Source organism: Cryptomeria japonica, chromosome 11, assembly GCF_030272615.1.
Source record: "Cryptomeria japonica chromosome 11, Sugi_1.0, whole genome shotgun sequence".
Taxonomy (NCBI): Eukaryota; Viridiplantae; Streptophyta; class Pinopsida; order Cupressales; family Cupressaceae; genus Cryptomeria; species Cryptomeria japonica.
Window position 1 is genome coordinate 172816809 of NC_081415.1, and position 27183 is coordinate 172843991.

A 27183-nucleotide genomic window follows, 5' to 3' on the forward strand; every position below is an offset into this window, starting at 1 on the left:
CTTGTAAGAGGCAGGGGTCTATGTGAACAGCTTGTCTCATCTTCTGAGACTACTTCAGAGGTCGCCCTTGTGTTACAAGAGGATCAACCAACTAGCAACAACACTCAATTCAATTGGGTAAGTGACATGACCACATTCTTAATGGAAGGTAGATACCCCCAAGGTCTGGACAAGAACAAAAAAGGCATTTCAGGTTGCAGCCCATCCCCTATGTCATAATGGGTGGCACCCTTTTTCGAAGAGACTCTAATGGAGTCTTGTTAAGATGTATTGAGAAAAATCAAGTCAGTAGATTGTTAGAAGAATTTCATGATGGCTCTTCAGGGGGGCACTTCTCTGGAAGGACTACAACTATCAAAATAATGAGGGTTGGTTATTACTGGCCATCCTTATTCAATGACTCACATAGATGGGTGAAGAATGCTTTCTTCTCTTGAAAGCAAAGACTAGCTGCCCTACCTCTTCACCCCATCCAAGCAGATCAACCATTCGCACAATGGGGTTTAGAATTCATTGGCATGATAAATCCACCCTCTAGTGCTGGCCACAAGTGTATCTTGGCCGCAACAGACTACTTCACTAGGTGGACAGAGGCAATTGCATTGAGGGATGCCACTGAGGCCTCAGTATTGGAATTCCTTGATGGAATTGTGACAAGATTTGGTGTCCCCTCCACCATCATATCAGATAATGCCAAGGCATTTGTTGGAACCCAAATCAGTTCTTGGGCAGTGAACCATGGTGTATACTTGAAGATGTCAACCAATTATTACCCTCAGGGTAATGGCTTAGCTGAATCTTCCAACAAGAACCTCATCAGGATAATCAAAAGGATGATTAAAGAAAACCAGAGATCATGGCATACTAAGTTGAGGACAACCTTATGGGCCGACAAGATCACACCCAAGAGGCAATCAGTAACTCCCCTTTCATGTTGGTATATGGGAAAGAAGCAAGACTTCTAACTTCCCTAGAGTTACCCTCTCTTGATCTAGTACATCAGCTAGCTGGGCTAATGGAGCTGGAAGAGGTTAGAGGTCAGGCTATGCATACACTTGAGACTCATCAAGAACAGGTCAAGAGAGTTTTTGACAAAAAGGCTACTAATAGGGTCTTCAAGGAGGGAGATCTAGTTCTAAAGTGGGATGCAGACAAAGCCAAAGCTTGGCGACACTCCAAATTTGATGCTATCTAGAGTGGTCCATATGTCATCACTAGTTGCAAGGAGGCCAATGCATTTCATCTCTCCAGACTTGATGGCGAAGTTCTTCCAATCCCAGTGAATGGGATTCATCTCAAGCCCTGCTTCTAAAGAGGGTGTTGATGACTATGTAAATATTAGACTAGAGGTTGTTTTGCTTTCATAAGTGATCGTGCACCTGCTGCATTCTCCTTAAGAGGGCGTGCGCTCTAGTTTCCAGTTTCCCTCCAAGTGATGGCGCACACATGATTTGGGTCTCTTCAATGACTCAGTGCCCAATGGATGCTCAAGGCTTCTAGACTTCATGCTTAGCAAGCAAACATCCCGTAGAGGTCACCAAAAATGTTTTCATTTTATGACACCCTTGGTCCATCAGTGAGAACCGATCAGAGATACGATCCATGGACAGGCGCTGCCCTAGTTGATCAGGGAGAAAAGAAATGGAATTATGAGGTGTGAAGTGTTGCCTTGTCTGGAGGAAGTTCCCCGGAACTCCGGAATCTCGAGGTTCCTTTCCTTTGCTTCCTTTTTCCACTTCCCCGGAACTCCGGAACCCAGAGGTTCTGAAGTTCCTTCCTTTGCTGCCTTTTCTCTCTTCCCCAAAACTCTGGAACCCCGAGGTTCCGAAGTTCCTTCCTTAGCCTTTTTCCTCTTTCCCGAAACTCTGAAACCTCGAGGTTTCGAAGTTCCTTCCTTAACCTTTTTCTAGTTCCCCGGAACTCCGAAACCCCGAGGTTCAGAAGTTCCTTTGCTAAGGCTCCTTCCTCTTTACCAGAACTCCGGAGCCCCATGGTTCTGAAGTTCCTTCCTTAGCCCCTTTTCTAGTTCCCCAGAACTTTGGAACCCTGAGGTTCCTTTGCTAAGTCTCCTTCCTCTTTCTCGGAACTCCGGAGCCTCGTGGTTCCTGTTATCACAAAAGCTTGCACCCTTGTTGAGCCATGAACTGAGCAACCTTCTGAAACATGGAAACAACCCCGAAGTGTGGGACCTTGCACAAGGGGTTGAATCTCCGGAGAAGGTTGGCTTCCTTCTCAGTCCAGGTGCAAGTGTTGAACCAACTCAACACTTAAAAACTTACTCCTAAGCCTATCCTAACAACTTGCAAAGGTAAAGGGAAGAGAGAAATTCTTAAAATCAAAGGAGGTGATGCACCAAGATAAGAGATTGTTCCTCTCCCCACCCGAAATGGCATAAGGAATCAACTGAAATACCCAAGAGATGCACAAACTTCAGTTGCATGAGTGACCCAAACGCATGTATGGAGGTTAGAATTTGCTAAGTGTCAAGAAGGGAGAAGGATTCCCACAAGCCACACTCAGAAAAAACAAGTTAACACAACATATATGGAGAGAAGAGCCACAAAACACACACCTATGATGAAGGCAAGGAAACATACATGGCATGCATAAGTTGAAGGAAGGCAAAAATGTAATTCCAATTCATTCAAAGGCCAAAGGCCAAACTTACAGTTGCATAATGCAAGATAAATACAAGAGAAGTGGGAGAGCATAGAATAGCTCAAGCCAGCAGGGAGAGAACCCTTTACAATGAGGCTTAACAACCTTTATATAGAAAAATGGTTAAAAGAGTGATCATGACCCCTGTATGTCAGTCTGGGAGTGTAGGGAAGTGCATGCACTTGACTTGTACATGCAAGCAACCTAGCCATACCCACAAAAGGCAACTCTGAGAAGGGTGGATTGACTGACCTTCCAAAGTTAGAGTATGCAGACATGACATAAGTCACCATAACAAGCATGGCCCCGTACCTCCTCTGATGGAAATCCTGCCAAAAACATTAAATTCACCCTTGTGGCTTCACAAAAGAAGGTTCATAAGTCACCAAAGTTGTCAGAGCATTTAAAGCTTTGAGTGTCGATCACGCCATCCAGAAGTGTTGCAAGTGGGAAGTAGTTTGGAAGAGTTCGGAGACCTAGGTCATCGTAGTTGGGGAAACTTTGGAGACCTGGGTCACCGTAGTTGGGGGAACCTTGAGGTTCCAAAGTTGCGGGGTAGAAGAACAAGGAACTTGGGAACTTGGGGGTTCTGAAGTTCCGGGGTTGAAGAACAAGGAACTTGGGAACCTGGGGTTTCTAGAGTTCCGAGGTTGAAGAACAAGGAACTAGGAACCTGGGGGTTCTGGAGTTCCAAGGTTGAAGAGTAAGGAACTTGGGAACCTGGGGGTTCTAGAGTTCCGGGGTTGAAGAACAAGGAACTTGGGAACCTGGGGGTTCCGGAGTTCCGGGGTTGAAGAACTTAGGAACTTGGGAACTTGGGGGTTCTGGAGTTCCGGGGTAACTTCGGAGACCTGGGTCACCGAAGTTGGGAAGACTAAGGAACTTCCTTTTGACAAGACAACACTTCACACTTCATAATTCCATTGCTTTTCTCCTTGATCAACTAGGGCAATGTTGGTCCATGGAACATATGTCTAATCGGTTCTCACTGATGGATCAAGGGTGTCATAAAATGACAACAGTTCCCAAGTTCCCTCCTTGCCTTTTTCCGAAGTTCCTTTCCTTTGCCTTCTTCCCTTCCCCAGAACTCCGGAACCCCGAGGTTCCGAAGTTCCTTCCTTAGTCTTCCCCACTTTGGCAACCTGTGCTTCCGAAGTTTTTCCGACTTCCTTTCGGCTTACAACACTTCTAGATGGTGTGATCAACACTCAAGGTTTTTAATGCTCCAACAACTCTTGCAACCCGTTTTCTATATATGGTTGTTAGACCTCATTGTAAAGGGTTCTCTCTCTGTTGGCTTGAGCTATTCTATGCTCTTTCACTTCTCTTAAAGATTTGTATATTTTTGCATTTCTGCAACTGTAAGTTTGGCCATTGGCATTCGAATGAATTGAAATTACCATTCTTGCCTTACTTCAACTTATGAATGTTGTGTATGTGTTCTTACCTTCATTATAAGTGTATGTTTGCGACTTTCTTTTACATATATGCTATGTTAACTTATTTCTGGGCGTGACTTGTGGGAAACCTTCTCCCCTCTTGACATTCAGCAAGTTCTAACCTCCGTACATGCATTGAGGTCATTCATGCAGCTGAAGTTTGTGCATCTCCTGGGTGTTTCAGTTGATTCTTTGTGCCAATTCAAGTGGGGAGAGAAACATCTCTTATCTTGGTGCATCATCTCCTTTCATTTTAAACATCTCTCTCTTCCCTTTTCCTTTGCAAGCTGTTAGGATAGGCTTAGAAGTAAGATTTGAAGTGTTGAGTTGGTTCAACACCTGCACCTGGATTGGAGATTCAACCCCCTTGCGCAAGGTCCCACACTTCGGGGTTATTTCCATGCTTCACAAGGTTGCTGAGTTGATAGCTCAGCAAGGGTGCAAGCTTTTGTGAGAACAGGTACATTAAATCTGAACATGTCGACTTGGAATGATATGATTGGCTAAGTGATGATTGGGTGCCACCTCAGCTTGCTTGATCTTTGTAACTCATCACAAATATGTGGATGAATAAGGCATATCTCTTCGTGATCATTTCACTCTTCATCTTCTTGCTTTGAAATTCTGCCTTAGTGTTGCATTTGATGTAGACCTTGTGATGCTTATGCTTGATCGCTACTCTTTGCCTTGATGTTGTTTGCAGCCTGCTACTTCACTCTCTTTATCATCCATCTGCAACACAAACAGAGATACAATCAAACACACTAGATATATTTGACATATACTGATTTCACCCATTTTTAACTTTATAATCTGATATATATGCTAAAATGGTGTGAAATGGTGTTCTAATTGCTGTTCTTATGTCTGACTTTTATCACTTGATGTCCAATTTTCATCGCTTAAGAGACCTGATTTGGGATTTTAAGTCTTCAATTTCACATCATGAGGTTTGATTGTGGATAGTGGACAAGTTGTTGCACTTCCAAGTCATGAATGATCTCTTGCTTCTTCATGATGGTATTCTTTAGCACTTCATCATTTCAAGCGTTTCATTACCATGTTGCTTCTTTAACTACGATAGAGACGAAGTTGAGTTCCAGTCTCACAGTCATTGGCCCAACAAGGTCGTAGATTTGCTCACTTCATACACAAATATTGATCTTTACCTCTTGCCATGAATGAAGTTGATCAATTCATCCCCTTCCTTGCCTTGATCATTTCATGTATTCACCTTGCTCAAGCGCTTAGAAATTTGGTGAGGGTCGCTGTCCTCTTGGTGCAACAGATTCACTATTTATTTGATGAAGAGATGAATCACTGATGTTTGGGAATTTTTTCTGCTTGCAATGGTGAAGATCACTATCTTGAAGGTAAGTTCACTGATCTTGAATGATGAATCTTCTTTGTGCTTGAATAAGATTGCTGCCTTTAGAAGACAAATTCACTGATAAGTATTGTTGATCAAATGAAATGATCAACCTATCTCTTATAGGCATCAAAGGATACATCCTTTAATCTAACTAGGCCGACTTGTTTTATTCTTGTGATTTTAGCACATGACATATCTTCTTCCTGTGTGGGCCCCTTCCTACAAGCTGGCGCTAAACATATCAAATGTTTCCCTTTTGCACAATTGTATTTCCTTAAGTCACACATTTAGAATAGTAAAGGAAGTCGTTCAAACCTTAAGTCGCTGATTTGAGATGGCAAAGGAAGCGAAAACCCTTAAGTCACACATTTGAGGGGGCAATGGAAGTCGCACAATCTTAAGTTGCACTTTTGGGGTGGCAAAGGAAATGATGATCTGGCTTGTGAAGTGGCATTGTAAACACCTTTGAAACTTTCGATCTCCTTTCTACAGTTTGTGGGGCCCAAGCAATGGCGTGGTAGTGGAGGGGAGTTGAAGATAATGAGTTGGAAGGGATGCGATGAAGAAGAGGGAGTGGTAAATGAAAAATGTGGGGTAGAATGAGTGTCGCGGTGGGGAGTCATAAGGGGTAAAGGGATGCCGTGGAAAAGGAAGGGATTAAGGGGAGTAGGTTAGGATAGGATTGGGGTTCTGAAGAGTGGAAAGGAAGGTGGGTAGTGGAAGGGTATGCTAGGGGAAATAAAAGGGTAAGGAATGTGAGATGTGAGTTAGATGGTGAAAGAAAGGGAAGTTGGGAGGTTTAAACTATAAGGGATGGAAGAAAGGTAGGAAGTGGGGGTGAAGATGAGAGGAAAGAAGTGGGAGGATAGGAAGCCATGGTTAGGAGGTGATAAAGGAAGAAAGATGAAGGAGGATGGAGGGATAAGGGATGGAAGATAGAGGATGGAAGAAGAAGGATGGGTGGAAGGTGAAGGATAAAGTAGTGGAGGATGAAGAGATAGAAGATGTAGGTGAGGTGGTAATGAGAGGGGAGATGAAGAAAGGTAGTGGAAGGAGATGGGAGTGAAAGGTGAAGTGGAAGCGAGGGAAAAGGAAGCATGTTCTAAGGGTGGAAGGAAGGAAAGGTGGTGAAGTGAAGGAGAAGTGGAGGGATGAATGCTAAAGGAGGGATGGATGAGGGGAAAGAAGGTGAAGAAAAGATGGCAAGAAATAGAAATGGAAGGTGAGGGTAGATAGAAGGTTGGAACGGATAGAAGATGGAAATGGGAGTGATCGAATTTGAGCACCTACATAGAGTGTTGGGAGAGGCAGGAAGTGGAAATGGTTATGCCTTAGGTTGCACATTGGGGGGGAGGGGATCATAGGAAGTGAAAAGATTAGGCCGTGCCTTTGGGGTTCCACCGAAAGTGAACTGAAAATGCCAACTTTGATAACTTAATCATTTCCTTGAGCCTTTTATGATGATTTGGACTTCCAGCCCATCCTTCCAAGCATTGAAAACAATTAGCCTTAACCAAATTTTAGCACTTCAACTCTAATTTTGCGAGAAAAAGATAATCAAATGCAATGATCATCAAGAAAATGGTTCATTTTGCAAGCCCTGAAAACTAACTGACCTCACTTCATCCTAAAGAGAGAGACTTAACTGTCACATCAACAACTTATATTATTATTATAATGCTGGCTGGGGCAACTTATACTAGTTTTCACCTTGATATTTCACCACACAAGAAATGTGGGATAAAACTTTGCCTTTTATAACTGCTTGGGGAAAAATTGATTTGCCTTGGGATAATAGTTTATCAGTAAATAATTGTTGCTGGGGCATTAAATAATTTGCAATAAAGCAAAAATAATTAAATTTGAGCCCACTTGCATTTAAAATCTTTCATTTTCATTAAATTTGAGCTAGCTGGGGAAAATCGATCCATATTGGGACAAGATTTTGCATTAAAATTCATCATAACTCATCACAACTAGCATTTGCAGAAAAATGTGGGTCATCTGGACTCCAAAAATTTCATCATTTCATTATCTTTGTCCAAAAAGTTCACTTTGGGGAAATTCAACCCCTATCTGGACAATAAAAATTCACTCATTCATTCAGTTTTGTCCACATAACACATTTTGGGGAAAATTTGATCCCCATCTAGACACATTATCCTCATTCATTTCATCAAATTTGTCCGTAAACTAGTTTTGGGGAAAAACAACCCCCATCTGGACAAGGAATTTTGTCCTCACTTTGCATCATCACACTTCACTTTGGATCCTAGGAGAAATCCACATTTCATCGAGACAATTTGCAAGTCAAACTTTCGGGCCTGCCAGTGGAAAAACATGGGTCATCTAGACTCAATTTAGGAAACTTGGCAAAAAACGGCTTCATAAAGACAATTAATGGGGAAAATCACACTCCATTGGAACAAAGTCCTAAAACTCAAGGGAAAAACATCCTTCATCAGGACAAAGTGATTTATAACCTTAATTTCATGTTTTCCATTAGGACTTTGATGATTTTCACACCAAAAAATGTCCATACCTATCAAATTTCATCATAAAGCATCGGGACGTTCACCATTTTGACTGGATTTTGAACAGGAAAATCGGGATCTATCTGGACAATGTGCAATTTTGACTTAATTTACCTACTAGGAGCAAAAAAATTACTCCTACAGGAACTCTTGATGCTCAAGCACAAAAATATCACCGACTTACAACACTTAGGCATATTCATGCTCAAATTTCTCAAGACAAAATTTAGGATCTCATTACAATTTGACGTTTTTACAAGCTTGAGCCTATTCAAAATTCAAAATCCTAATTGCACCTTAGGCATGATTACTTCAAAATTGAGACTCGGGCATTGAAAACTCAAAACTTGCCACCTGACTGCCAAAACCCTAAACTAACATGACGCGGAAAGCAGGAAAGAGGGGGTCCCCGTTTGCAATGGGGCGATGTGTGAAAAGGTCACAACAAGTCCAAAGGTCCATCCAAAGGAAATATCTCCCTAGAAACTAACGGAGATTGCGGTCTCATTGGGCTTGAAGGGGGAGAACCCATAGGGAAGCCAAGCTGGGAAGACAAACTCACAAGGCTAGAAGGACAAGATCTCAAGGATAAAGGGGGTTGAGGATGAACAACTGGTGGGGAAGAGTCTTTCCATTTTTGGGGAGTTCTTTCCTCAAACAACAGAACTTCTTTGAAGGAAGTATTACTTGAGAGTGGTGAGGAGGGGAGAATGTTGGGTAGGTCAAGAGGAAGGTTTTTGTAGAGCCTCAAGTTGGGAGGGTCATGAAGTAGATTGTTGGGAGGGATAAGAGAAAGGATTCTTAGGTTCTTCATCATACAGAGGATTGGACAAGATGGAATCCAAAGAGAGGGCAAGTGAGGGTCGCGATTTGCATCAAGGGTAGTCCCTAATGAGGTGGCTTTTTTTCGGCAATAGAAATAGGCATTAGGTTTGTTTAGATATATGATACATTGGGTGAACTCAAAGCCAAGGCCAAGAAGCTTGATGGAATCAGGGAGCGGCTAGGTTAAGTCAATTTCTACACATACCCTAAGATTCAATAATACTTTCTCAATCAATCCATCCAAATTATAGAGCCCCTTGGGAGATCATACAAGGCGCCTCGAGCCTATCCATCAAGCCTAGGAGCATGGAATGACACCCGCCATTCAGCCCCCTAGCCCAACTAGGGGTTGCTCTACCTAAATGGATCATGTGCTACTTGTATCCCTCATACGTACATTCTCCCCTCCATAATGTAATGGCAGATTGGATGAAGTGTTAAGGAATCTACTATAGAATTTATTATGCCCAATATCATAATAGCAATGATAGAAATATAAAAATATATATTAATAGTATGTTAATTACATCCATTCCTACATGGAAGATAAAATAGCAAATCAGTAAGATCATGGCCTATGCATTATGCATCAGACCCAATCACTTATATAATGCATAGGGACTGTATGCTGAATATTACTCATTTCTTCCGATTCCTCTTGATGCCCTTGATGTAAATGTGGATCTGCTTTATATACCCCTTCTATTGCAATGAAGGGTCGTGTCTTTTCCTTATGTACAACCTTTTTCTAATTGCACTTTTCATCTATTAAACTCTGCCCTTGTTTCTTATAACAGATCGCATCATTTCATATATTGACACTGCCCATTGTTATCATAACAAATTGCACCATATTGCTATTTGTGTAAACTAAGATGATTTGTCTTGTATACAAGCGCTGCCTTTTGGGGAGGGAGGTTGGCCATTTAGAAAGTATATAATTTTACTTTGAATTTCATTCTTGGAACTAAGGCATATGGGTCAGGCCATATTCGATTCCATTTTTCACAAGGTCAGCCTCTGTGGAATGTTGACCAAGTCGGTTGTTAATTATTATATTTCCCTTGGTCAGCTCTTTGCAATGATTCCCCTTTGTTATCTAGGTTGGCCTTTGCTATAGAAATATATATTATATATGTATATTATTATTTAATTTTTTTATTTTTCATTATTTCTAGGTCATCCTTGTCGTCTGCTTAGATGGCTGTGATCCATCTGAGATAAAGGCTGTGATCAACCTGCAATCTATTTTGACAGGGGCATGACCGATTTACAGCTCTAAGTAAAACAGAGAGGATTATGAAGGAAATAGAAACCAAAATTCAACAACTTGAGAACCAATCAAGGGACATGCCAATGATTAAGATAAGTATATTAGGATTCAATGAAATCAAATTAAATCTTAAAGCTTTGCCTCTTGTGACAATCTCTTGATAATTTATAACATAAAATTGAAATTAGTATTAACACAAATTCATGGAAAAATAAAATAGCTGGCAGAAAAAGAGGATAAAATAATAGGTGTGCAGGAAATAAGTGTAGAACATGGATTACCCAATTGCAATTTGGAAGTTTTACTAGAAAGGACAACGACCTATTTGCAAAATGTAGTAAACATGAGAAATAGGATATGGGAAGCTTCAATAAAAATAACAGAAATCGCTATCAATGTCCAAGACTATTCCATTAGAGAAACTAACAATTTTCAAGTGCATAGAGTCACAAGACTCAAAAATCTAGATGGAATGTGAATCAAAAAATAAAAATTCGGTTTTTTGGTCAGCAACTTACTGGATCTGGAAATTAGGAATATAATAGAGCTAAAACATTGGAATCAACATTACTTGGCAACAACAACAGATCCTATGGTAAAGAATAAGAGGGTCAGATTGTTCAGGACCTTGACATTCCTAACCTACATTTTGTAGAAATTGTAGAGCCCATTTAATGCTCTCAAATAATTCACATTCTTGGAAGTGAGCTAATCAATGACGCTTTAAATTTTGGTCTGATCAACCTTTACTCATCTGTTACTCATTATATGTTCCAAGTATACAAGCTTGCTATTTTGTAAATTCACACTTTAATTCATTTGCAAAGAAGTTTATCCTCAAGAGTTCCAAATAAATCTTGAAGTGGTTCAAGTGATTATTCTTTATTTGTTGGAGTGTCGCTTCTGCTGCCTTTATCCATATGATCTGGTCTTTTTTCTGTAAAATCTGTGAAGGGTTCTGTGATGCCTTAGATGAAACCCTTAAGAATAATTTTATATAAATTTCAGAGCACATTGAATTCTCTGAACTTTCTCAAATTCTCAGAAGTCATTCAATCACATTTTGAACTTTTTCTGGATCAACCTTGATACCCTCCTTACTTATTATATGTCTGAAGTATTCAAGCTTGCCCTTTGCAAAGTCATCTTTTCATTGACATGCAAATAAATAGTTCAACATCAAGAGTTCCAAACCAAGCCTCAAGAAATTCCTTCAGTCCGTCAAGATTAGCTATAATCAAACTTCTTCAAATGGTGCTTGAAGAAAAGGTTCATTATATCCTAATTCTTGTATTTTCTGCTTCATCTTCTACCTGAACTCAGGTAGAAGATGAAGCAGAAAATACAAGAATTAGGATATAATGAACCTTTTCTTCAAGCACCATTTGAAGAAGTTTGATTATAGCTAATCTTGACGGACTGAAGGAATTTCTTGAGGCTTGGTTTGGAACTCTTGATGTTGAACTATTTATTTGCATGTCAATGAAAAGATGACTTTGCAAAGGGCAAGCTTGAATACTTCAGACATATAATAAGTAAGGAGGGTATCAAGGTTGATCCAGAAAAAGTTCAAAATGTGATTGAATGACTTCTGAGAATTTGAGAAAGTTCAGAGAATTCAATGTGCTCTGAAATTTATATAAAATTATTCTTAAGGGTTTCATCTAAGGCATCACAGAACCCTTCACAGATTTTACAGAAAAAAGACCAGATCATATGGATAAAGGCAGCAGAAGCGACACTCCAACAAATAAAGAATAATCACTTGAACCACTTCAAGATTTATTTGGAACTCTTGAGGATAAACTTCTTTGCAAATGAATTAAAGTGTGAATTTACAAAATAGCAAGCTTGTATACTTGGAACATATAATGAGTAACAGATGAGTAAAGGTTGATCAGACCAAAATTTAAAGCGTCATTGATTAGCTCACTTCCAAGAATGTGAATTATTTGAGAGCATTAAATGGGCTCTACAATTTCTACAAAATGTAGGTTAGGAATGTCAAAATCATGAAGGCATCCCTCACTGTTCTTACAAAGAATGACCAGTTCATATGGACAAAGGAAGTAGAAGCCAAACTACAACAAACAAAGAAGGTAAAGAAATCTAGCCATGCATCTTCAATATTTTTCAGGAATGTAATGGTTCAAACATGGGTATAGGGGTTGTGTTTGCACAAATTCAGTAGCCTGTCGATTTAAAAAATAGAAAATTGACTAACAAGGATGATTTTTTATGTATATATGACAATGAGATATAGGCCCTTATGCATGTTGTATAAAGTTAAAAACATTCAATCCATATTTATTAATCTAACAATTTGTCTTCCAAATAGATCATCAAAGTTTCAAGTATTTACTATCCTGGCAGAATTTCACAAACTAACAAGGAAAATAGGCAAAGTAAACACAAGGTTTTGATATTAAAATTCACTACAAGAAGAGCATGCATAATGCTGTTATAGGCTCCTTATCTAGTCCACATGAGCTGCCCACATTATCTCTGGTGGAGCTGAAATGGAAAGTGAGTATGTAAAAGATGCTGCTATACCACAAGAAGCGGAAGATTTCAAAATACACAACCCTAAATGAGGAGATCAGGGTATATGTTTTCAGACGATCTGATTTTCTAAAAGAATCACATCAACCTTGCACCAAATTCAATAATTTAGAGGAAGGTGCTCAAAGAATGTCATTCCCTGGCAGTCTTTTGTCATTCCCTTCCAGTCAGCTTCTGAGACATATCAAAGTGTAAGAAGTAAATTTGTGGAGGGGCTGAAAGAAGATTATGAAAAACATTGTATCCTCTTGTGAAACATGCTAAAAAATTAAAATGGAGAAGGTGGGAGTCCAGGTCTGTTACAGTCTCTACCCATTCCCAAATACAAAAGGAAATCCATCAGCACAGACTTAATAACGAGTGTACCACAGGCAGAAAGAAAGAATTATATATATATATAGCGGTCAAAATGTTGACTAAACATACTCATTATATTTCCATTGATGGTTCACATATTTGCAGATCTTTACAACTTGTTTAAAATGTTTAGAAAGGTACTTGAGGAATTATGTAGCAGATCAGAAAACTTTGTGACCAAAATGATTGCATTGGCTGAGATGTGTTGCCATGTAAGGCATTGTACAGTTATGATCCTCCCTTGATGATAAATCGATATACTGAGAACACTCAAACGCTACTTGTTTGACTTCCTTGAATACAGAAAACAGATATTGAAACAATTAAAGTAGAACCTCATCAAAGGGGCTTAGGGTAGATGAAATCTCAAAAGGACCAGCACCAAAGTGAGAAAGAAATGTAGGCAGACGATTGTGTTGTCTTAAAGTCACGGCCCTATAAGCAAAAGTCTCTCAAAGGAAAGGAAACAGAGAAACTTGGACCTGAATACTATGGACCTTACAAGATAATAGCACAACTAAGGATGGTCGATTGCACTTATGAGCTACCAATAGGAACACAAGTGCATGATACCTTCCATGTCTCACACCTGAAGAACATAAACAAAGAAAAATGTCAATTGTTCAGAGACTTTGCCATGCATAAATGATGGGCATGCTCTTTTCATTTTGGAGCACATTTGAGCAACAAGGGAGAGGTAAGGAATAAAATTTGGTCAAAATACCTGGTTCAATGTAAGGATGTGTCTTGAGAGGATGCTACATAGAAGAGTCCCGAGATACTTCAACATTCAAAACTTCAATTATTAGGGGAAGAAAGCAACTCAAGCAGGTTGGACAGTAACAATGCCTGAAAAAGGAACCCATGTTAAGAAGGTGTACCTATATGTAGTTGTGTAGGGATAGTCAATTATTTACATAATAATTGAGTTGTGGGCATATTCAGTCAAGAAGAAAAATTAATTAGATGGGAATGACTTCAGACATGCAGAAATAAATAGCTCTGGAAGAATAAATTGTATATGCAGGAATAAAGTAGCCATGAAAGAGTAAACTGTTTGCCTTAGGAAGATCATGATATATATAGTTGTGGAAGCATATAACTGTTATTTAGAAGTATTAAACTTATGTACAATGAATCAATTATACAGGAATGTGTCAGTCTTGTCCTGCTGCTGTCATCTATTACTCTTTAGTTATTAAGTCAATTATTAATAACTTATTAAGCAGTCATTTACAAATAACTAATAAGTTATGTAGTTAATTGTTCATCAGTTATGCAATCAACATCAGAAAATTTTATCAGTTAGAATAAGTCAACCCTACAAGGGACAAAGGGAATCTTAGTCGGTTACACAAAGACCTGAAGCCTGCTGGAGTTAAGAAAGGCTTTATGCCTCAAGTGAATTATTCTTGCTTAGAAAAAATTATATGAGCAAGATCCTGCAGGACTTATTGAGCAGGTCCAGAACAAATAATGCGCTTGGATTGGGCCCAAGTTGGCAACTATACCTTTTCATGAAAGTCTTCCTTATCGTATAAGTCTGATTTTTTTTTTATAAAATACAATATAGTTATGTGTGATTAATTCCAGTTCTGGTATGATTTCTTTACCGTCTAGACTCTAGACTCTAAATAGTGTGGTTCCATTCCAGAAAATTCAGATTTTTCTTGAAAAGGAAAATTCAGGAAAAGAAAACAATTGCATATTTTCAGGTTCACGGTTTGTGAACTGTTTCATGTACCTGTGTTTTTGTTTTGATCAGTTCAGATCTAGTTCATAACAGTGAGAGATTCTCAGATTACCAGACCATGGAGGGAAGCATTAAATCCAACACACAATTGTGAACTTAAAATAATTATGGAAACGACACAAAGAAAAAGAAAAGTAAAATGTGTATAAATCCTTTTCAAAAAAACCAATAATAGGAGCTAAACAGGATCAGCTAACCTTGCAGTGTAGGTGGCAGACTCCCCAATGTAAGAGCTTTAAATTCAATAGATTCTATCTTGTATTTTCCAATGTATTGGTCAATGATGGGCTTTGTTGTATCTCTTATTATGTTACAAACTGCCTGAAGAAAATGGAAGAAAGATAAGGATATCATCAAACTCAAACTTCTGAATACAAAGACTGACATTTTTTTATTAATATATATCTCTGCAAATCCTCATGACTGATGTACAACTTACAAGTTCAATGATTCGCTGAACATAGGAATAGTAAAAACAATAGGATATATGAATGCATAGAATGATGAGACCTAAAAAATCTAAGTTACCTTATCAAGATAGGGCCACATCTCAGAAACAAAGCTGTTAAGCCAATCAACCTGCACAATATCAAAGGTTCAGAAGACAGAACAAATATGCGGTAACACAGGATCCAAAATTAACTATTCAAATATATTTAAGAAACTTGCAAATAGAGCATCAGATGAATTTCTTCTCTGCTTCATTATACAACAAGAGCATGACAATGGAACAGAAGAAACACAACTAGAGTTGATCGTATGTTCATACTCTCTCATAATCAGGATTTTTGACCCACAATGGAATTTCTTGTAGAAGACCTCGCAAAGCCTTTGAATCTAGTTCACCAATTGACCTCATTATTGGTTTCTGAAAAGAAATCAACAAGATACTACATCAAATATGTTGTACTGGTAAATGCGTCTGAGTCCACCTACAAGAAAAAAAATTACTCTGGGAATTGGAAGTAATTAGATAATATGTCAAGAATTCATAAAAAACAGATAGCATGTAAAATGACTACAAACATACATAGGATTTATTTATAAAATGCCTGTTAACTTGAGAACAGCATCTATTCCTCAATCAGGGCTCCGAAGGTGATCAGTGTCCTAAAATATTAGACATAAGGTACAATCTCTGACATCTAACTTTTCCATTTTGTTCAGCTTATGTTTTGAATTAATATCTGAGATTTTCAAACAAATTGTTCATCAGATTTTGAAATTGTGACTTGGGTGTGCTACCATGGAGATAAACATCTCTCTCTCTGTGTGTGTGTGTGTGTGTGTGTGTGTGTATGTATATATAAGTTTTGAATTTAATTAGGAGTCTCAGTTCCTCTGTGGTGCTCAACAGACTTTCCTGCCCCAATAGTGTCCCTTTTTCTTCAAAACATAAGATTTTACGATGAACATGCACCAAGGTCCAAGGATTCACAACATCTACATTGGTGAGATAATCTTCCCCAAGTAACTTTCATCTGGGGATCTCACAGATAGAGGACAGAGTGCTGACATTTGCAGCTTAGTATCACATTTTATCAAAAAATACGCTACAGAGAAACAGCAAGCTCTAGAGCTCTTCCAAGCACAGATTCCATCCACTAACTCCTTCATACTCTTGTGTACAAACAATGCAATTAAATTCAAATTAGTCCAGTGAATGAAGAACAAAGATCACATTAACCAAGGTCCAAAAGTACAGATACTTGGTGAGTGCCCCAATCAGTAGTTCAGGAAAGGTCACATCCATTGCTGAGCAAAAGACCAATACACACTATAGGCCACTGCCACATTGAGATCTGGTGTATTTAAATGCTTAATAGTTTAGTTCATTATTTTTCTGTGGATTTGGTCAAACTTGTAAGTTGAAATCTGCTTTATTCCACCCCTCGGACTAATATCTGGACATCATTGGGGTTGATGTTTGGATTTTCAGATTAAAATTTAAAATATTTACAAGATTTTTTAAACACATTCTTTAGACTTTTATGATTTATCAAGAAAAACAAACAACAATTAGGTTGTCACAGATCATGAGCACAACACAAGGAACTGACACACCTCGCATTTAAAAGAACTTGCAAGGTGGATGATAATTTAACTAGTTAAAATGAGTGTGCAATATCCAAACTGATCACCCAATGGCCAGAGAGAAATTTAATTATAACAGCTCAGCAACCATTAGACATTGCATACTAAACCCTGAAACCTGGAAGCCATATCCATGAGGCATGCACAGTGAATTTCAGCTTAGACCAATGCATTGACATAGAAACATATACATTTTCCAACAAACTAATCAATTCTAAGAGTGTCTTTGTCAATGATAAACAAAATAATTTAAAACATTAGTCATAAACTCAAAACCTGTGAATATATAAGGATGCCAGTTAATTACAATCAAATCAATATAACAGCAATAAGTACATAAATACCGTCCAATTGTATTCAGTCAAATGGAAAAAGCATTGGACTTCCAAAGAAGAGCCCCAGGTTCAAACCCCCAAAATAAATTACTAAGTGTTGAAATTGGGTAAAAAACCACATCCAGCTTGTTGCATGTGGAATATCCCAGTGGAAGAGACATGATTAAGTGTTGAAATCAAGTAAAATATCACATCCAATTCACTGTGTGGCACACATCAATAGGCAAGGTTGGGTGGAAGTCCCTGGTGATTTGATGGAAGGGATGCCCCTTGGTCATGCCATCTAAGACCAAGGTCAAACTGCAAAGAGAGTTTACTAATCACAGAAAAAGGGAAGCTTGTGATTCCAAATTATCAAGTTAGTTAACCATGGCGGAATTTCGGTTCTTACTGGATAGGAAACTGTCTTTATGGATGGAAAATCGATACACATCAATGTATTCATATCTATGTGGAATAACCACACCACATATAACTCATATATGTATATACGCAGAGATTAAGAGCAAGCATGTCAAATTGCAATCAAATTTCTAGAACAGCAATAGGTTTGTTGGGATTAAGAGTGACAAATCAAGAAGCCAGTTGACTTTGCTAGAACAAATATCAGGGAATGAGGTACAATCCTTAAAGGAACCCAAATTGATGTGCATGTCCATGTATTGACTCAAAAACAATAATCACCATGTACGCACACATACTGATAATGACCAACACAACTGCAATAAGTACATCAAGACTAAGAATGCTAATAGCCAAACTGACAGCCACTTGATGTTGCCAGAAATTGAAATATTTGGGGATGAGGGACAATCCATATAGAAACCTAAATTCATGATGTATCTATGTATTGATGTATGCACGCATATTTCAATGGATATATACACACATTAAGCATTCCGTTTCCCAAATTGACAAGCCTATAGGCTTTGGCAGAACATCAAATATCAAGGGATGAGGACAATCCTATTGGAAACCCAAAATCAAAGCATGCTGCCAGTCATCAACCTATACATACAATAATCACCACACATATACATAAATCAGAAACAGTTAAATTAAAATATCCAATCAAAAATACATCAAGACTAGAATATCAGTACCAAATTAACAATTCACTTTGACATGATTTTGATATTAAGAGATGAGACACAATCCTTATTGATGCATACAGAACGCACATTAAGAATTTCAAGACCGAAATTGACAAACCATAGATTCTACGGTCTACCACAACATCAAATAACAAGGGATAAGGACAATCCTAATGGAATCCCAAATCAATGCATTGAGCCAGTTATCAACCTATAGGTATAGTTATCATCACATTGATACATATATCAGCAACAGGTATGTTAAAATTGGCAATACAATAAATACAACAAGAATAAATACACTGAAACTAGAAAGTCAATACCCAAATTAACAATTCACTTTGCCAGAACTTTTATATTAGAGGATGAGACACAATCCTTACGAAAACCTAATCGATGCTATTGATGGATACACACAAATTAATAAATTATAATAATCACCCAGCACCCACACACATAGTATACACACACAAAGAATTCCAATACTCAAATTACAGCGCCAGTTGCATTTTACATAACTACAAATATCAGTGGATGAGGAACAATCCTTACAGAAATCCAGCTGGATGCATACAGCCATGCGTCGATGTCTACACACAATATTCCCCACACACATGCATATATCAATAACCAATGAATAAATCAAATCAGTAGAATGAAAATAATTTCATGAAGTCTAAGGATGTGAATACCTAATCAAAGAAGCCAGCTGACTTTGCCAGAACATCAAGTATGACATGATACAAGGAAAAATCCTTATAGAAACCCCAAATCTATGCATACATCCATGTACTTTACACACACAATAATTGGACTGCCTTACACACACCAACACACACACACACACACACACACAGATATATATATATATATATATATATATATATATAAACTGAAAATTCAAACACCCAAATCATCAAGGCAGTTGACTTGCAGATAGAGACATACAAACTGAAAATTCTAAACACCCAAATTAGCAGGGCAGTTGAATTATACGCAGAAGGAGCAATCCTTATAAAAACCCAAATCTATGCACACATCCATACGAGCTAAAAATTCAAACACGCGAAACCAACAGGGCAGTTGGCATACATACATATACATACTAACTGAAGATTCAAACACCCAAAATTAACAGGGCAATTAACTGTGCCAGAACTTTAGATGTCAGTGAATAAGAAACAATCATTACGCATACCCAAATCAATACTACATCCATCTTCGCCTATAATAGATGATAAACAATGTTTATGAATACCCAAATCAGCACTGCGTACATGTAAATTTGTATACATGTATGAAATGAATAAATTCAAAAAACAGTCAATCGGGCACTCACCTTCACATCATTTGGCTGAAAATATATAAAAATGAAGTATCCAATGAGCAGCCCAATTGGAATGCCAAATCCAAAACCAATAAGACTCAAAATAGCACTGAAAAATCCCATCTCCCCGAGTTGGACAGTGTTCAATCAATCCTGCGAAATATTCAATCAATCGCTAAACATTTACGGACCGATTCAAATAGCACCCACATGGGAAAGATAATGATATCGATTGTATGAATCCTATAATATCAAATGGTCTGCTAATACAGAATTTTAGCTTCTTTTTCCTTATTGCCAGCAAAAAAATATTTGAACCAAAGAGGATAATGGATTCAAGAGGCTCCCTACAAAACTCTGTATTAAACGTTCATAGTGCAAAACTTCTATTTGAATATTTGTGATATAGGAGAGGAAGATGACAAATCTATAATAAGGATTTCTTTTATTTCAAGAAATATTTTTCCATAAGCTTTTAAAATACAATTTGCGTTTGGTAAAGGAAGATCATAAACCAATGTGGTCGAGATCTTTTCTTTCAAGATGTGAGTGCAAGTATACCTAAGCATATTCCAAAAGGGCTCAACTACCTCAAACAAAAAATTTAAAATTTCAACGTTTATCCAATTAATAATTGAAGTGTAGAAAAACTGCATCGTAAAAACATGCAACTATGCGCAAATGTAGCTTCTCCAGGTGCCCTTTTTTTGATGGCTTAATTTGGCATTTCATGGATGGCTTCTTTTGGCATTGAAGCAAGGTTGAGTCAAGTCGAGTTGGCAAGGATTTTCTGGGTGTAAAACCAAGGGATTTCTTTATCTTTTTCTGGTTTTGTTTTCTTTGAATCCGATGAAACGGATTATTAAACACAAGACAATAAATTGGTGTATTTTTTAAGTTTCTGAACCGTTGAAGCCTGCACACTTGTATCACAGCTGTTCGTATGATTTTTGTTTGTCTGCCCAACACGTCTCTTAAACATTCTTTCTTAATTGCATCATTTATTTCCTGAGTTTGTTGCTATTTGAAACTCTTACGTATTAAATTTTTGACTCATGCACAGGAAATTTGAAAGGAAAGTTTTCTATATTAAAAATATATAAAGGTTTAGTTAGGCAAGTTCTCAGGGAGGTTAGCAAACAGTCTTTTCTTTACTTATTTTATTTGTGGAACTGGTGACTTTTAGAGTATTTAATTTTTGTGTAAGCAGTTAAATTTGTATCAATAATATAAATAATAATTTGTGTAATAAAATAAGAGGCAAATTTTAAAAAGGAGGGAAAGAAATTTGGGAAGTCACATGACATGTTTTGCAATATGGAGTTGTTGCTTATTTCGAGTCCCTTTTTTCAGTCATTGTTTATTTTTAATTCTTAAAATATTAACTCTATTAAAATAGAAAAAAATTCAAAAAAATTCTATATTTAAAAATTTGCATTCATTTAAGCAACTGCATAAGAACATAATGTTAAGGTAACGAAAATTCATTTGTTGTGCTTATATGGTTATTAAAAAAACTTATTTAGACCAATGAAAAGCAATTTTTTTTTTTCTTTAAATTGTTTTAATTTATTTTATAGTATAGATGCACATTTGTTAACATTATAATTTACAAAAATTATTTTTGTTGCAAACGATTGGCTAATATCATTTTGCTTCTTATAGGCAGGGTTCTCGGAACAACCCATAATCTGGGGTTTTTGGGAATCACCAGCATTTTAAAATTATTTACTTCTTTAATTTGAGTTTCTAAAAAACTTATAAACGGCACAATCTTGTGAAGGATAAATACTATGGACTTTTCTAACAATTTTTTTTTTTTAAATTAATATTTTAAAACAAATTTAATAGTATTAATATTTTTTTATCTAGAGCTTTTCATTATTTAATTACATAAAAAATAAATAATTATTTTCAATTTGTATTTCTTATTTAATTTAAACATAATAATTTATCAAGTTTAATATGATATTAAACAATCTTTCTAAACAGCCTACAACATTGTCTAATTAAAACATTTAATTTCTCCTTCATCCCAACCTATTTATACTTCCTTTTGATTAGTATCTTCATACTAGTATTATCTTTGTAAACACTTTTGCCTTCAAATATCTCAAGTGTTATAACTATTATAACCTCTTATATTTATATGTCTACTATCTATGATAATAAAATCCAAAATAGATTAGTAGCAATATACATTTTTTAAATTCTCTCAATTATCTTGTCCTAATGTCTAACTCCAGTACACTGTAGAAACCAAGGGTTAGACCTAAACAACAAATGAAATAGGGTATTTTGTGCTCCCATGGATCAAATGCTTTAGCTTGTTTGTCCCTCCTACCATTACTTGGTATCATATATATATATATATATATATATATATATATATATATATATATATATATATATATATATATATATATATATATATATATATATATATATATATATATATATATAAACAAATATAAGTCACTTTGTTGTTGCATTTGCTGAAATGTTAATTACATTTGGACACCAAAGATCATAAAGTTTTCATGTATACACTATAGTGTACAACCTCCACATAGCACAATTCAAATATAGTTGTTAATGTGCTATTCACCAAATATTTTTTAATTATAGCCACATTAATGTTGCACTAAGAGAAGCCCTCATGTCACACAACAGTGATCTAAAGTGGCCCAAACTTTGCCCCAAACTTTGCATGTACTATCATAGAGTTTATAATAGACATAAAAAATATAACTCATGCATCTAATAGTAAAACTATTGGATGCTTGCACCATATAAACACTATAGGACTTCTACAATTTGTAAAATAATCATCCTCGCATAGCAAGAAGGTTATCTACCAAAAAAATTGTAATTTATCATAGTCCAACACTATATTAGTTATATAACTAATAAAAAAATTCAATAACTATAACAAAAATTACTATTTCAACTACAAATCAAGAGGCAAGTACTCACCACTATGTGGCACTTGTTATTATTTGAAAGATGCGTAGAGATATCATTATGAAGATGCATGTTTTATTCATGTTTGATTTAAGTGACATATTTTAATATTTTATATAGATAAGTATTTTTACTATGCTTTATTTTAAATGATTTAATTTATATTAATTATGTTAGAATTTTATAATGGAAATGATAATTGTTAATGTAATAAGTATTATAATTAATATAGTAAATATATAAAGCATATTTAGTTTTTAATTTGATGAAGAAAAGATGGTTATAGATTCTACAAGTTAATTCACACTATATTAAGAAATATAGATTTGTTAGATGATGATCTGGGCATAATACAATTATCTATCAACTATTAGGTTCAACACTTAGTGTTCGTAAATTTGATCATCTTACTTACAAAGTGAACTTGATACATGGATCTAAAATTTACTTATGATAATTGTCTAAAAAATTTTATTGACTAGAATTTTTTTTTTTGTCTTGGCTTAATATTTCTACATTTGAGAAAATGGTATCAATAGTTACCATTTGGGGACTTATATAGACAAGGATTTGTTCTCTTATGATTAAGCCCTAAATTAGACTTATTCAAGGATGATGAACAAAGATTAGGTTTAATCCTTAAATACACTCACCCTCACGTGTAATTTGAAATTATGCATAATGAGGTCAACTTATAAGAGCTAGTTAGGGATGGGGACATATGACGAATTTAAGAAAAAGTGAATTTTAAAATTTTGGGTTTAGATTTTCATGCATAGCAACAAGGTGGGAGCACCAACACTAAATTTGTCTTCGGTAAGCCCCTATACAACACAACCATTTTTTCCCTCTATCATGTGTGCAAATACAAATCCATCAACTAAGAGTTATAGAATTGTGTAAAGTAGACAATGTTAGATAGTCTCAAACATCGAACAAGCAAAAAACCCTGGACTATGCCAAATTGATCCAATGCTTGATAGGTTTTGGTTGAGATTTTGAAGAAAATGCTTACATGACCTCTTGACTACATTTGTGAACATTTCTACTAGTTTGGACACCCTTAGGATTAGGGCATTGTCACATTTCTATCAACGATAGCCATGCTAAACAATGCAAGTTTAGAAAAATCAAATATAAAATATTGAAAAAAAAAAAAAAGAACATGAAACATGTGTTGGAGATTATTGGAGTTTGTTGATAGCTTGAACCTATATGGTTGTTAGCAGCAATCAAGAAGGAAGACTAAGAGGGGAGTTGGGGGAGGGAGGGAGTGAATCAGTCTTCACCGGAAGGCCAAACAAAACACAAATCTGATAAACTACAACAATAAGACAGATAAGCAAATTAACAACACAATACACAACACCAATATTTTGACGTGGAAAGCCCAATTAAGGGAAAAACCATGGTGGGAACCTACCCACAATAAGATGATACTCTGCAGTAGTATGTGAAAATATTACAATGGGGAATGCACATGCATTCAGGCACACTGCCTAGAGCTCACTGCTCAAATAATATTTGCCCGGAAGGCTACAACCCTTAGGGAAGTCTCACTGATTTACAATAAGATTCGGACTATAATCCAAAACAACTGAACTGAAGAAATAGCATCTCCAAATGCCTAATTACAGTTCTGGTTAAGCACAAATGTCTGCCCTGCAACACCAATCTCACCAAAAACTCAACATCGAAGGATAATTCACTTGTTCGTGTTGGCCATTTGGTGGAATTGATTATGTGTTGCATTGATGTTTTTTCATTGATGCCAACTCTAGTTGTTTGGATGCTTTACTGACACCCTTCTAGTCCTGGTAGGTTGAGTAGTTTCTGGTTGATTTGGATTCAGCATGAGCCGGTAGGCTCTGGTATGATTTGGTTATGGAATTAGCTTATTCATGATACTCATGCTCATATTTAGTCATTTGGTTTTGGTGTGGTTATCGGATGCTATCATGTTTTCTTAGAAGCTTGGTTTCTGGTTCCGGAGAGGGTTTCACTGGCAAAGCTTTTAGTGAAGATCTTTGATGAATTGCATAAGTGGTGCTGGTGTAGCTTATGGTGGAGTTTCAGGATGTTGATGGTGATCATGTTTGAGACTTGGCAGATTGAGATCATTGTTGTAGCGTATGGACCTATACTGGGTCCCGGTTGATCTAAGTTATGGATTGACTTTAATGTAACGTGTGGATTGGACCTCTCGATATGTTTCCAAGATGAATTATGTGTTGGATATTATCTGCTTGGTCTAAGGCCGACATGGTTTATAATTATGTGATTGGTTTATTATCTGGTGGTTGACCTGATTGTTTATGGTCGAGGGTTTGTATATATAGATGTAAGATCTCATTGTAGATCATCATGGTTATGTTAGAGGTCATGGTCAAGGGATGTAATGTGTGAATAATGTAATATCATTCAAGCAAAGGATTTGGTTGATCATTGGAGATTGAATTGGGTTTATGTAAGAGGATTTAGTCCTCCGGTATTGAGCTTAACCAGAACTGTACTCGGGCATAGGAGATGCTATCTTTCAGAGTTCAACACTTCTCTGGATTGTAGTCTAGATTTCTATGTAGTCAGTGAGACTCATTTTATGATGAGCAGTGTGCTCTAGGTTGTTGGCCTTCTTGCAAGTGTAGGCCCCTCAATTTTAATTCACATTCTTACTGCAGAAGTATTATCTGACTGTGGGTAGGCTTCTCACTATGGTTTTTCCCTTTATCGGATTTTCCATGTACAAATCTTGGTGTCATGTGGATGGTATTTATTCTGTGATTATTTTTTATGCTTAATTGGTTTAACTGTTATTCTAGTATTTAGTTTAAGCATTGCGGTATTAATGTTTTGGGTTTTGGTGTTAAAGTTTTAATTGCTATTAGTTCTGGTAATCAATGACAATTGATTCACCCCCCCTCTCAGTTGTCTTCCGGTTATTTGAACTGTCTAACAATTGGTATCAGAGCTTTGGTCCTCTTTGTAGAAAGCTTAACCACTTGAGGAAGACCCTATGGCGACTAACAGTTCAAGTTCATCCAGTTCATTTGGAGCTATCTTTCAGAGAGATATTCCTAGGCTTGATGGAACAAATTACACAGTATGAAATATTTGGATGGAGACTCATCTGAGATGTCTTGGCAAGGAGATTAGGGAAATCACACAGAATGGTGTCACACCTTATAATTCGGCATCTGGCAATCCTCCTCCGACAAACTTGGATAAGGAGCTTGAGAATGATTGTAGAGCAAGAGAAGCCTTCTTGTGTGCACTTTCTAATCAGCAAATAATGGGATTAACTGACAAATCATCTGGAAAGGCTATATGGGATAAGTTGGAGACTCTTAATGAAGGTGACCCTACAATGAAGATTGCTAAACTTGATGGTTATCGGGTAAGATATGAAAACCTAAAGATGGAAGAAGATGAAAGGATTATTGCATTCATGGAAAGGGTAAATGAGATTGTTATGGGAATACAATGTTGTGGTGGAACTCTGAGTGAAGATGAAATTGTTTCTAAAGTTTTGAGAGCTCTACCACCGAATTACAAAATGAAGGCTACTGCTATTAATGAGTTGAGAACAATGGATAATACATATGTCAACATAGATACTTTGGTTGGGAAACTATTTGCTTTTGAGCTTGAATAATATGGACCTTTTGGAGCTGTGAAGACTGAACTTGCTTTTCATGCATCTACATCTGCAATCGGTAAGCAAGATTGGAAAGCTTTATATGCAAAGGAATTGGAAGATATGAAGAGAGAAGATGATGAGTTTAAGCAACTTGAAGCACTATTTGCTAGAAGAGTACCTAAAGGACTAGTAGGAAGTAAGTATGAAGGAAAAGCATCTTTTAAATGTTTTGCATGTAATAAGATTGGTCATTTTGCATCTAGATGTTCTGAAAGGAATTCAATATTTGAAGAAAGAGTTAGAAGATCATTTAAACCTAACCCTGGATATCAGAACAAATATAAGTACAAGAAAAACAGAGACAAATCATGCTACATAGCGGATGAGGAAGGCATTACTGATTCTGATGATGAACCGACAAAAGACTCTGCTAGTTGTTCCAACAATGGAAAAGAATGGGTATTACTGGCTATCAAGGAAGATGATCCAGCACTAGAAGAGAATGTACTTGAAGAGAAGGCACTTGCTGCTAAAATTGAAGACAAGGATGAATGTGTAATTGACAGCGGTTGTTCACATCATATGATTGGAGATAAAGGGGAGTTTCTATCTTTGCAAGAATTTGATGGCGGTCTAGTTATATTTAGAGATGACAAGGCGTGTATGATCAAAGGAAAAGGAACTATATCATTGGATGGTAAGAACAATACTGACAATGTTTATTATGTTGAAGGTTTAAGGCATAATCTTTTGAGTGTAGGACAATTGGTGGATAAGGGATTTCAATTATAGTTCAAGGATGGAAAATGCAAAATCATTAACAGATCTAGCTTGGAGATTGCAATCGGTAAACAAACAAAAGGTAACATATTTTATTTGAACTCCAATGAGAAGACATTTTTGATTACACAAATTGATGAGAGTTGGCTATGGCATAAAAGGTTGTGTCATGTGAATTT

General features: G+C 36.7%; 1 protein-coding gene across 3 annotated transcripts in view; it reads right to left on the minus strand.

Moving 5' to 3' along the window:
- Positions 1 to 20471, minus strand: part of LOC131036955 (synaptotagmin-2) — a 51781-nt gene extending 31310 nt beyond the window's left edge. For 2 of the 3 annotated variants that reach the window (XM_057968988.2, XM_057968987.2), the window contains exons 1-4: positions 19636 to 20471; positions 15543 to 15641; positions 15302 to 15352; positions 14971 to 15094 (exon numbers count right to left, since the gene is read on the minus strand). In XM_057968988.2, coding sequence (XP_057824971.2) covers positions 14971 to 15094; positions 15302 to 15352; positions 15543 to 15641; positions 19636 to 19746 — 385 coding nt within the window. In that variant the 5' untranslated portion in view covers positions 19747 to 20471. The remainder of the gene's footprint in view (positions 1 to 14970; positions 15095 to 15301; positions 15353 to 15542; positions 15642 to 19635) is intronic. The other variant, XM_057968985.2, reaches the window with a different exon arrangement.
- Between the last annotated feature and the right edge of the window lie 6712 nt (positions 20472 to 27183).